This window comes from Medicago truncatula, chromosome 7 (assembly GCF_003473485.1).
Source record: "Medicago truncatula cultivar Jemalong A17 chromosome 7, MtrunA17r5.0-ANR, whole genome shotgun sequence".
NCBI classification, from domain to species: Eukaryota; Viridiplantae; Streptophyta; class Magnoliopsida; order Fabales; family Fabaceae; genus Medicago; species Medicago truncatula.
Genome location: NC_053048.1, coordinates 12,488,831 through 12,502,067, shown reverse-complemented (window position 1 = coordinate 12,502,067; position 13,237 = coordinate 12,488,831). Strand labels below are relative to the sequence as shown.

Below are 13,237 nucleotides of genomic sequence, written 5' to 3'. Positions count from 1 at the left end.
TTATTTATCTATATATATCTAGCCACTTATATTTTTTTTTCTACGGTAACTAACAACTTATATTATTCTCACATTTTTTTTACGTGTTTTATTCATGTTGTAATATATTTTATTATTTCTTCTATAAGAAAAATATTATTCTTTTATCTTTCATTTTTTTTCCCTAACACTATTCAACTATTTTACTTATTAGGGTTTTTTTCCCTTCCTTATAATGTTTATATTTGACTATTTTTCTCTCAGTATAATTATTCTTATATTTACGTTATTTTGTTCATCTCATTCTTTTTTATTTTTTGTTTGTATATTTCTATTTTTCTAATGAGAATAAAGAGTGAAAGGTACTTGCCATTTCGTCTATCTACCAAAAAAAAAAGAGTGAAAGGTACTTATTTATTTTTATGTTTTGATTTTATTTTCTACCGTGTTCTTTAACCCCTTCTCTACGCAACAATTTCTCAATCAATTTCCCTCATTTCCATTATCATCATCTTCTATCCCAATTTTTTGTTTCTTCCATTCGGTCCAATAATCTTCCAACCGTTTTCCGCTTTTTATATGGTTTTGTATCACTTTATTCTTTCCAGATAGATAACACGAGAATTAAAGGAAGGAAAGGAATTGAGATTAGAATTGGAAAAATGAGAAGGAGACCTGGAATAGGAGGGTTACAAACAGCTGCAGCAGCAAGAGATCAATATAAGAAATTGGGTGAGAATGTTGCTAAGATCAGAACTGATATGATGAAGGAACAGCTTTCCACTTTTCGTTCTCAGCTCGAAGATTTTGCTCGAAAACACAAGGTTTCTGTTTTAATCAAACCCATTCTTTACATTGTTTTTGTCATTGATTCATAACGCTAATTATTGGTATCACTTGTTCAGAATGATATACGCAAGAACCCTGCATTCAGATCACAGTTTCATGAAATGTGTGCTAAAGTTGGAGTAGATCCATTGGCCTCGAATAAGGGTTTTTGGGCTGAGCTATTGGGAATTGGTGATTTCTATTACGAACTTGGTTGGTAAACACTTTATTTCACATTGCATTATAATTCTATAGTTGCAATTGTTAAACACTTTATCTTTAATTTAATTGACCATTCCATATTTGATTTTTTTTATTAATTAAATCCGAGATGTTTAATTTCACTCTTTTCTTAGAATGGTAATGTATTTGCTAAGACGAGCTACTTGGCTAGACAGGAGTTCAAATTGTGGACATTTGCTTGGCTACTAGACCCCTCAATGGTGGATTGATCAACCTACAAGAACTCTCTCAACTCCTTCGCCAGAGAAGAAAAAGTGATCGTGGAGTTGTTTCTGAGGATGATTGCCTGCGTGCTATCAGTAAGCTGAAGGTCTTGTGCTTTACCATGCCCTTAAACCAAATTTTGACTATTACGATTTATGGATGTGGATCAAGTGAATTACGAATGATCATTCTGACTTGCATGTATTTCGGAATAGTTTGTGTGTGTCGTCATACTATACTGAGAGATTTGTTACATGCATTCTGGTTGACCCTGTGGTGATGCATACTGATGTGTTACAAATATTTCAGGTTCTCGGTAGTGGGTTTGAAGTTATTTCTGTTGGAAAGAAAAAACTTGTCCGTTCGGTTCCAACTGAGCTGAACAAAGACCACAATGAAATTCTTGAACTTGCCCAGGTAGCACTTATTTCTCTTGTTTGGACATACTTATCTAATTATACATGTGTTTACCTGCCTCTTCCACTTTCCTTCTTTTTAAGAGTCACGAGATTATGAACTTTTTTGAGCATGGCCTTTAATTACATGATGTGGATAAATCCGATTTTTATTTATTTATTTATTGATAAATAGATCAAACAGGATGGTTATGGTATAGACCTAGGGTCTGTTTTGATTGATTTATTTGAGGTGATCTACTGACATAACCTCTTGTGAGACTGTTTGAGAGAGCTTATGCAAACGGCTTATGATATGCCTATAAGTTGTTTTCAGCTTATTTCTATACGTTGTCCAGGATAATTTATTAAAACAGCTTGTATCTTATATAAAATCTGTTTAACTTTGTTTTATTTTTTGTTATGGAAATGGCTTATACATAAACACTTCCATGATAAGAGCTTATGCTATAAGTGTTTAATTGAGTTGTTTATCCAAGCAGGACCCTAGTTTGTTGATGTTATCTTTATGGTTGATGAGTTTGGAAGTTGCTTAATGACTTCATCTTTAGTGTATCAAGTAACATGTATATATCTGTGGCATGCCTTTTTTATGCGTAGATTGTTACTATAGGAAAAAGTCATGCAGCAAAGTTAGGCAATACATGATCCATTATTTCAGTCTTCAATCTATATTTTTAATCGTTACTTGATTTGTTTTAACTTTGTTGCTGAAATTCATCAAATAATTAGGAAAGCCCTAACTTCTTAATATCTCATCACGAAAATCCGATATAGGAGTTTGGTGTTAGGTATAGAGACAACACTTTGGTTTCGGCAGAATTATTTTACAAACTTTTTGTATTCAGTCTATTTTTAACTCTCTTGCTATTGGTCTTGTAGCCGACCCCACTTAGTGGGATAAGGCTTGGTTTTGTTGTTGTTGTTGCTATTGGTCCTGTCTTGGTAGTAACATGTGTGCTTTTATATACTGTTGGTGGTCACTGATCTGAGGATTTGATACGTCAATTTTAGCACCGGAAGCTTCATCTGTGGCATGGTTTAGTTTGATTGGCATTAGTTAAAAATTAAATTCCTTGTTGCGAAGCATGAAAAGATTCCATCTGTCGGTGTTGAAAAAGTTTGTTGTGCAATCAGTTTGCTATTTGAGAAAGATTATATTTTTTACACTTACATAGCTCTTGGTTTACTTCAGGGTCAAGGATTTGTGACTGTCGATGAAGTAGAAAAGCGACTATCTTGGATTTTGGGCCGTGCCATTGATGCACTTGATACATTACTTGATGTAAGATTAACTATTATTTTTTTTAAAATGTTTGTCTCCTTTTTCTGATAACATGTAATGATGTTAGCCTCAAATTTCATGTATAATGAACCACTGTTGTTTTGGCTCATGCAGGAGGGACTTGCAATGATTGATGATGGCCACAAAGATGGAAAACGACGGTACTGGTTTCCGTGTGTATCCCCCATTTCATCTTTGACGCGAATTGATTCCTTGTAAATTTGTTAGGAAAGAATCTGAGGTCATGTTTTTCAAGACCTTTGTTTAATTGTTGTAAGCCTGTTAATTGGTTAATTCTGTACCACTTAAGAAGTTTAGATTGGTTTCTAGGTAATAAATTTTTCAGTTGAAATAAATTTATGGTTTTTCGCAATGCGAAAAATCCTTAGCTGATAAACATTTACGGAAAAGTCAAATGAGAGTTTCTTAACAAAATGGAATACAGAAGCTAATTTGAACTTATACCTCAAAATGTGAGTTTTGTGTTTCATCACTGAGCTGCCATATCTCAGGTGCTTTCATCTTGAAGCAAAGTAGTGATTGTTGACAAAGCTAGTGGAGTTGTATTGTTTCTTGTTCACTTGCTCGGGTCCGGTGTGGTGATTGTCTTTGGTGCTTCTTTGTAAAGGATATGCATCTGTCACTTAGGTTTATATCTTTTTTACCATTGTATTACTAGGCTAGAGTTGGATTTCTCCCTGTGTTTTAGGCAAGCTTGTGCGCTTAATTCTCAGCTTTTGGAGAGGAGGGTAATGATCAAAGTATTGTTGAATTTACCTCCTTATTCTGCTAATTTTTCTGCTACGGCAGATTCATAAAGAATGGTCTCAGAAGGTTTTGTCTGCATTAGTTTGAAGATTGTCAATAAAATTTATATCTTTCATAGACTTTGTGCAAAAGGTGCCATCTTGGTAGTATCTCAAAATCCTCGCCCGTTTGGCTCTGATTTTAGCGAAGATGTCTCTTGCACCTTCCCCGAGTATTCGGTAGCTCGTGTGTGGCCTGGAGTGAGATCCTAAGATGTGTTTTCTTTTGTACATTGGTTACTTCATTGGGCAGCTTTTTGTTATTTTCTCTATTTTGAAGCAATGTGCCTTATCTGTGAATTCCTGTTCTCTGTTGTAGCTGGTTTTTGGCTTAGCCTTCATTTTTATTCAAGGGTATCTCTCTGACTTATTTTGTGGCATCCTAGTATGGCCGTGTATTGAAATTAAAGAATTATGATATTTCATGGATCCAAAAAATGGAAAGAATTTTTTTTTTTGTTACATACATAAAAAATTAAATAAAATGTTTATAAGGTGCAGAAAACATTTCCTTATTTCGATAGTAAATGTGAGAAATTTCCAAAATATATTTGAAAGTTGCAATGGTTAAAGAAAGACCTTTTAGTGAAAAAGTGTATTGCTTGACAATTGATGCAATGTAACCATTCATGAACAAACTCTTTCAAATGGTTGCGGCTCTTGATCAAAGGATATAAGTTTCTCTATAAATAAAGACACTTTGGAGGTAGAAAAGAATTAAGAAATATAGATAGAAAATCACATTGTTGTGTGTTAGAATTCTGCCGAAAATAATATTAAATTATTCTTTCTTATCTCTAGTATACTAGATAAATTGACAAAACTTTATTCTGGAAACTACCATTGTCGATACGCTTGGTGTGAATGTGCAAGTCACGTCAAGGATTTCATCGTATCCTGAAGGGGATTCGCCGACATACCCTTTTGCATCCGGTTTGACATAACTGGTGGGGGCGAATCGAACCTAAAGGTTAATGTGTCCCACACACGCTTTGAAATTTATGTGCACACTTCATCATATTCATCATCATCATCTTCTTAATCAAGTTATTGCAGCAAACCTCCAACACAAGTTCTAACAGTAACATGTCATAATCCATTAACATCAGGTATAAGTCTTTTAACTTACATCAAATCCCAACCATCAAATTAAATAAATCTAATGGCTGATATTGTATTAACAAATAAATTAAAATAAAATTAGATTATCGGCACACCATTTAATCAATGGTCACGTGCCAATATTCTAATTTCTTTATTATTATTGAATATATTATTACTATTATTATTATTATTATTATAACAACAGCAGAATAGAAGTATCATCTTATTGAGTAAAAAAAAAATAAGTATCATCTTATTTTACTTCGTTATCTATTTTCTTAAATTTTATATTTTTTTTATCAAGGGGAAAATAAACAAAAAAAAAAAAAAAAACTAAGCTAAACGTTGTCTAGATATTCCAGAGGCATCCGTAAGCAGAGAGATATTTAGCTGAGGTGGAAGAGAAATCCATATCTTCAAGGAATCAACATTTTTAGCATCAAATTTGGCCAACCAATCAGCACATTCATTGCCTTCTCTCAAAGTATAATTAAAGGAGACCGACCAAGGAAAAGAAGAGAGCTTCTTAATGAGAGAAAGCAAGTTTGCATGAGGATGAAACTCATTCTGATTAGTATCCGCAGTAAGATCCAAAGCTGTCCGAGAGTCCTATTCTATGATGATAAATCGATACCCAAGGTCCCATGCGAGTTGAAATCCTTTCCAAATAGCTGAAAGTTCAGCTAGTAAATTAGACGCTCTACCACAAGAACCAGAAAATCCTTAAATCCAAATTTCCATATCGTTTCTCAAGAGACCTCCAAAACCTGCATCACCGGGATTTCCAAAAGAAGAACTGTTTACATTGATCTTAATATAGGCCTTCAGGAGGGAGATTCCAACGAACCTAACAGACCATGTGATGCTTACTAGTGGTACCAAGAGCGTAAACCATAGAGGCATGATAGAAGATTATGCTGTTGACAGAATTCCAAATATCTTTCTGCACATTTTGAAAAATATGTTCATTTCTATTTCTCTAAATTTTAAAACAAGTTACTATGAACTTGGTACTTGCCTCCATTGTAGCATGTTTAAACCAAAACTTGACAATATAAGACTTTATATATAAAACAATGAAAACAGTAAATATCTTATTTCTCAAACAAATTTTAAAAAACAGCATGCATAATAAAAAAAAAAAACAATTATAAATACAATTTAAAACCAAAAGGAAAAAATAGACAATAATTTCTTAAACAGATTACAAATACCCTCTACTTATATATATGGTAACAAGCCTAAATTTAAAGTATTTAGGTACACTCACACAAATCAAAAAACACGGAAAGCAAATACTCAATTTTTTCTTTTTATCAAAATATTTAAATGATGTTTATATTTTATTATTTTATGTGTGTGCCTAAGTAATTAATCTGCAGTTGCGACCCACTAAAAACTATCACGTTCTACTTGTGTTGAAACTACCTGATTGATGCATTATTCCAGAACTAGGCATAAATTGCATTTATTAACTTGATTCAATTGAAGGAATAGATCTATAGTTTAATGTCTATGTGATCATATCTTAGTTGACAGAGACAATGGATTATTATATGTCGGGGTCAGGGTTCGAATCCTAGACACTTCACTTATTCACTTTAAAAAGTGAATTCTTGTTACTAGATTATTTGATAAAAAAAATCTCTAGTTTAATTAATATTCAATGTTAAAATAATTATGCACTTTTATGTTCTTCCAATCATATTTGATAATTGTGACTTATAAGGAACCAATATATAAAAAAAGGCAGGGTCGGGCTAGCTCAAGACCCACACAGATCGGAAAAGGTTGTAAAGTATGTAGCTCAATTATAAATGGGTTGTATCATGTTGACCTTTTTATGTAATTGAACCTCCCAGGTCATATCAGACTAGTCCGATTTGACAGCTGAGACATGACCAATATCATGACCAAATAGAACGAATCAATAGAGCATATTATTCCTTCCAAAACAATTGAAACATGTTCAGATTTGATGCAGTTTGACTACACTATAGTCACTCAACTCACCTAGATCGTTTGATCGATGCATAATTTAAACTCGAATCGAACGGTCTAAAAGTGGTCGAGTACTAACCACCTTTCCAAATCCACATAACCCTAATCCAACATTTTCCACTTTATCTAAACAGTTGTCAGAAAGAAAAGAGTCAATCATAGTCATGGGTCGAACAACCCACCCACAAAAAAAGTCCACAACCCGTTTCAAAAAAGCATTAAACTTTTGGGGGAAACAAGAACATGAAACTCGGCGAGATTGAATTATTTTTTAGAGTAAAATCACTCACTCATTCCACTTTTTTATTCTTTTCATTACCTTTGCTTCTTTCAACTTCATTTCCCATTTTCCTCAAACCCCAAAAACTTTATCACAACATTAAAAAAAACAACAACAACATAGTATTATTTATTACCAATTACTAATATTCTTGTTTTTGTTTTTGTTTTTGTTTTGTCCCTTCGTTCTTTTTTCGATCGGATCTGAAACCTCTCTTCAAAGCCAAATCACTTTCTGGGTCTTTTTCTTAGCTATGGAACAAGCTTTCTTTTGCAATTACATTGCAAATTCTCTCTTTTGATCAGGTTTTTATTTATTTTTTCTTGTTCTAAGCATACCCTTTTGCTTCTTTTCTTTATGGATGGTTTTCAATTACTGTTCTTGTAGTATAATCTAAGATAAAGTTTAAGAATAATTAAAGCAATAACTTTAACTTGGAGTGTTGTTACAAGTTAGTACAAATTTTGGAATCAAATAATATAAGAGTGTGTTTATTTTTTATTTTTTTTTCTTTCATTTTTTTATTGATTATTGGTATGTTTGTAAAAAGACTTAAACTTTGATATGTGAAAGTTTTTTTTTTTCAATGGTTTTCTTTTTCTAAATTTAGTGTTTCAATTTCAATCAATTTCTGTTATAAATAGATTATGTTTGATTAGATGGTTTTCTGATGATTGTACTTAAAATGGGTCTCTTGATTTTAATTTTAATTTTAGTTTTTGATTTTATTTTCAATTTTTGAGGTTTTCTGGGTCAATTTTAATTTTGTATAGTTTTTAATTAAAACTAGCTTATTTGTGTTAATTACTTTTTAGTAGGAATTTTTTCATGAGATTTTGTAACTTGTAGTATTGAGTTTTTTTCTTCTTCTTATGAGTACATCTCTGAGATTTTCTTTGCTGATTTTGATTTTGCAGCTTGTTAATAATTTATTGATGGAGTCACCTTTTGATGGAGTTGGTTCTTTACTTGAGGTTCAGAAATCGGTTTCCGGCGTAGATCACAATCCGCCATCGACGTCTCGGCCGCCTTTAGGGGCATCTAGAAATCAAGGGCCGTCTTTCAATCATCACAGTCAAGGAAAGATGAAAGATACCTATGAGGAAGCTAAAAATGTGGAGCATGAAGGAACAACTAAAGATGTCTATGCAAGCCAAACCGAAACTTTTGAAAGTTGTTTGGTAAAGAACATTTCCACAATCGAAACAAAATTGTGCATCAGCGACGATTCCACTGATCACAATTCCGTCGACATATTAGAATCTGACAATGGCATATTGGGTTCATCGAAACGAGTTATCGATCAGAAAAACTCAGAGATTACGTTTTGCTCAAGTCCACAGAATAGTTTATATTCTACCACTGACTTTTTAGAAGCCAAAGAAAGTTTCACCAACACCGGAATCACTGAATGCGTTAGTGTCGATAAGTCAGTTGAAAGTGGAGAAGTTACCAATTCAGGTGAGAGCAGGAAGACGAGCATCTGTAGAGGGAGTACCGGAAGTGATGTTAGCGATGAAAGCAGCATCAGTAGCTTGAGCAGTTCGTTGTATAAACCTCACAAAGCAAATGATGTAAGATGGGAAGCAATTCAAGCGATCCGAGTTCGGGATGGGGGATTAGAAATGAGACATTTTAGGTTGTTGAAGAAATTGGGATGTGGAGACATAGGAAGTGTATATCTAGCAGAGTTAAGCAGCACAAGGACTTGTTTTGCAATGAAAGTAATGAACAAGACTGAACTATCGAGTCGCAAGAAGCTTCCAAGGGCGCAGACCGAGAGAGAGATATTGCAGTCTCTCGATCATCCATTTTTACCTTCATTGTACACACACTTTGAGACAGAATCATTCTCTTGCTTGGTTATGGAGTTTTGTCCTGGTGGGGATCTTCATGCACTCAGGCAAAGACAACCTGGGAAATATTTTTCAGAACATGCTGCAAGGTTAGCATTTCCTTTTTCTTCCTTATATCAATGAAAAGCTGGACTGTCGCGGTGTACTTCCCATTAGTTATGCCTCAAGGACAATGATAAATTTTATAATTTGTCATCTTCCACTAAGGCCCTTTTTGGATAAATACCTTGATTAAATGTTTATAGCATAAGTGCTTATGTATAAGCTGTATGTATGACAAAAGATAAAATAATGTCAATCTGTTTTCGTATAAGTTATAAGATTTTTATGAGCTTTCCTAGAGAGCTTATGGAAATAAGCTGAAAACAGCTTATAGACATGTCATAAGTTGTTTCTATAAGCTATTCCAAGCAGTCTCACACGTGCTAATGCCAGTAGATAAGCTCAACTAAGTCAATCCAAATAGGCCCTAATAATAATTTCTGTGACTTTCAACTTTCTAGCTACACGAGAAACTGAGCAAAACTTGCCCCAAATTTTTTAAATAGCCAAGATATTCTTTTCCCTTCATCCTATGGTCTAAAAGTAAAAACTGAAGATTTCTCATCTGTTTAATGGCTTTTACAAGTCTCAGATAAATGTAATGAATATCTTATGTGAGTAACGAGTACTATTTGTTAGTTTCTCGTCAATAAATTCTGCACTTGATTGACAGCTAAAAAGAATTCAATATCAATTCATTTGGTCACTAATAATTAACCTACATTAAGTGTCACATATACTCCCTCCGTCTCATATTAAGTGTCACATTTTTTATCAAGTGATGACAAATATATGATCAAGCTGATTCTGTATATAGCTCTTACTAACATGTTCATGCGGCCTAGGCTTTGACTTAGATGCTTCCTTTTTATGTTTTGGTTAAATCTTTTATGAAGTATCAAAGAAAGTACAACTAGTTTATAGCATGTTGTCATTTTGTTAATGTGTACTGTGCAGGTTTTATGTAGCAGAAGTTCTCCTTGCTTTGGAGTACTTGCACATGCTTGGAATCATCTACAGAGACCTTAAGCCCGAGAACGTGTTGGTGAGAGAAGATGGTCACATAATGCTATCGGATTTCGATCTCTCTCTAAGATGTGCCGTTAGTCCAACTCTCGTTAAGTCCGCCAACTCTAACTTAGAGACAAAAGGCTCAGGATATTGCGCTCAGCCTGCTTGCATCGAACCAACTTGCGTAATTAAGCCAGACTGCATCCAACCTTCATGTTTCACGCCACGTTTTCTATCAGGCAAATCCAAGAAGAAAGAAAAGAAGTTGAAACCTAAAAACGACGTGCATAATCAGGTGACACCACTCCCTGAGCTTATGGCGGAGCCCACAAATGCCCGATCAATGTCCTTTGTTGGCACGCACGAGTACTTGGCGCCTGAAATCATCAAAGGCGAAGGTCACGGCAGTGCTGTAGACTGGTGGACATTTGGTATATTCTTATACGAGCTTTTGTTTGGTAGAACTCCATTCAAAGGTTCGGCGAATCGGGCAACTTTATTTAATGTAGTCGGGCAGCCCTTAAGATTTCCAGAATCCCCTAGTGTTAGCTTTGCTGCCAGGGACTTGATTAGGGGTTTACTTGTGAAAGAACCTCAGCATCGTCTTGCGTACAGACGCGGAGCCACAGAGATAAAACAACATCCATTCTTTCAAAATATTAACTGGGCACTGATCCGTTGTGCAACTCCTCCAGAAGTGCCGAGACAGGCCATGAAAGCAGCGCTCACTCCCGAGAAGAAGGCTCCTGGAGTGAAGCCTTCTGGTAACTATTTAGATATTGATTTCTTTTGATCCTCATGCCTGTTTTTCCTTTGAACTAATTTATTTCCCTCTTTTATTTGTGCTGTTGTCCGTTTACGTTTCTTTCCATTGTATAAAAGAATGCAACTCTTTCGTCTACGTTGAATCACGCTATAAGAAATTCCAGATTGTTTTAAATTGATGAACCAAGTCTGTGGTCTATTAATTTATTTCCGTTCCTTTGCAAAGTCTTTTGATATGAATATTTGTTGCTTTGTTATCTGCAAATGTCTATATTTTTTTTTTGGGGAAACAAGTGTAGGCGAGTTGGGATCCGAGGTCTCGCAAGGGTTAGGGAAAACTTCAAGGTTCAGAGAGCGTGAAATGCGCATAAAACTTCCCTATTGTGCATCCATCTGAACATCCATTTTGTAACAACTTTTGAACAACCATCTCTCTCATACTCACGTTATGGTCTTATTCTCTCTCTTCCTTTTTTTCTGTATTTGTTTTTGACCAATAAATAGAGAGAAAAAGAAGGTTGTCACAAATTGTTGTACAAATATCATTACTCATCAATTAAAGAGGGGAATTATAAGCTAAAGATGAATATGATTCTTATGAAACAAATTGTAAAGTAAAATTTGTGATTAGCAACTGCCAAAGATCCTTTGCAAGGTTGTACCATTTTGGTGCTGCTGTTTGGTTTGATTTTGGTTTGAATTAAGAGTTGAATTGTTGTTTTTTTTTGAAGAGGAAGAGTTGAATTGTTGTTGCTTCAATTGATTTTTATTTTTGGTCACGTTAATTGGTGTCTCAAGGCTATTAGTTAAGAAAATAAAAAATATAAATTTTGTATTGGAAATAAGAAATTTTGAACTTTCAAAATGTTAACTTAAAGTTAAATACACCACTTTCTAAGATAAATTTTTTAATTTTGTTTCGTTAACAAATACACGAGGGTTTAACTTTTAAGGGTCTGTTTGGTAAAACCTATAAGATAGCTTATAGCTTATAAGTTTGTATGATAGAAAAAGACATGTTTAGTAATTGTCTTTTCATGACTAGCTTATAACTTATTTTTTGGACGTTATTTCAAGTAGCATTTGAGTTTATTTTACCTTTTATAATTTAAAATAGATACAACGTAATGAAAGTACAACTCTCCTCTTAATTTTTTTTTCCTTCACTCCATACTTGTATATGTTTCAAGTAATTTGTTGCATAATCATTATGCTTCTTGAGCAACGATAAAAAAAGAATATTTTGAATGTAATTTTATGTCATTTCCGTTACAAATAAAAAATGTAGATCGTTCGTGGGTTAAAAAGAATACGCTAATCTTAACAAAAAAAAAAAAAAAGTAAATAGTTAATTTCCCCTTGAAAATGTAAGTTTCGTCAATTATCCCCTGAAATTAACAAAACTTTAATTACCCCCTGAAATTGCATAACGTTAATCAATTTACCCCTCCGTCAAATTTTTCTGTTAACTGTTTACGGTTATGATCAAATATCCCCCGAAATTTTGCACTTATGTGCAAAATGCCCCCTAAACTTAAAAATTTAGATTGTTTTTCTTACCAAAAATCATACATTTAGTTCTTCAAGTAGTATATTGTACCTATTGTCATAAAAATTCTATTCACAAGAATATGAATGAATATATGCCAAAGAAATCATAGTTTTGTCATGTGTAGCCTTTTCATTCATATTTATCAACAAGGAGCAAGATAAATTTTTTACAAATCTATTTAACATGCATTATAAAAATTAAACATGCTGCAGCTAATAGATATGACATTTCCTGCATTATAAAAATTATATCATTAATTAAGTTGCAAATTTACAAACATAAGCCTTGTTTCTTCTTCCTTCTGCAGATATTAACCTATGATTTTTTTTTTATGGACACACAATTATCAAAGACTTGTGTACTTTATGATGCATACTCTAACATGATTACCAACTTGTGTAAAAAAAAAATCTTCTATATATGTATATATTTAAAACACATGAGTAACGTACCTTCCATAAAGATTTATATGACCAATAGCTGCATAAACATACATTCCATAAAGATTTATATGATCAATAATTGTTAATTGTTTGCCTTTAATATCTTTTGAGTCAAGGATAAAAAAAAATAATATAAATTTTCAAGTTTAGGGGGGCATTTTGCACATAAGTGCAAAATTTCAGGGGGGTATTTGATCATAACCGTAAACAGTTAACAGAAAAATTTGACGGAGGGGGTAAATTGATTAACGTTATGCAATTTCAGGGGGGTAATTGAAGTTTTGTTAATTTCAGAGGGGTAATTGATTAACGTTAATTTCAGAAAAATTTGACGGAGGGGATAAATTGATTAAAGTTATGCAATTTCAGGGGGGTAATTGAAGTTTTGTTAATTTCAGGGGGTAATTGACGAAACCTACAAT

General features: G+C 33.4%; 2 protein-coding genes across 2 annotated transcripts; both read left to right on the top strand.

Moving 5' to 3' along the window:
- The first annotated feature begins 401 nt into the window (after window positions 1-401).
- LOC25497931 (vacuolar protein sorting-associated protein 22 homolog 1) lies at window positions 402-3,417 on the top strand. Its single transcript, XM_013592661.3, has 6 exons — window positions 402-803; window positions 885-1,020; window positions 1,206-1,360; window positions 1,564-1,671; window positions 2,866-2,955; window positions 3,070-3,417. Exons 1-6 carry the CDS (start codon window positions 642-644, stop codon window positions 3,172-3,174), a joined length of 756 nt encoding a protein of 251 aa, XP_013448115.1. The 5' UTR covers window positions 402-641; the 3' UTR covers window positions 3,175-3,417.
- Window positions 3,418-7,111: 3,694 nt separating this feature from the next.
- Window positions 7,112-11,027, top strand: LOC25497930 (protein kinase PVPK-1). The gene is made up of 3 exons (XM_013592660.3): window positions 7,112-7,451; window positions 8,064-9,091; window positions 10,002-11,027. Exons 2-3 carry the CDS (start codon window positions 8,082-8,084, stop codon window positions 10,846-10,848), a joined length of 1,857 nt encoding a protein of 618 aa, XP_013448114.1. The 5' UTR covers window positions 7,112-7,451; window positions 8,064-8,081; the 3' UTR covers window positions 10,849-11,027.
- The last annotated feature ends 2,210 nt before the right edge of the window (window positions 11,028-13,237 follow it).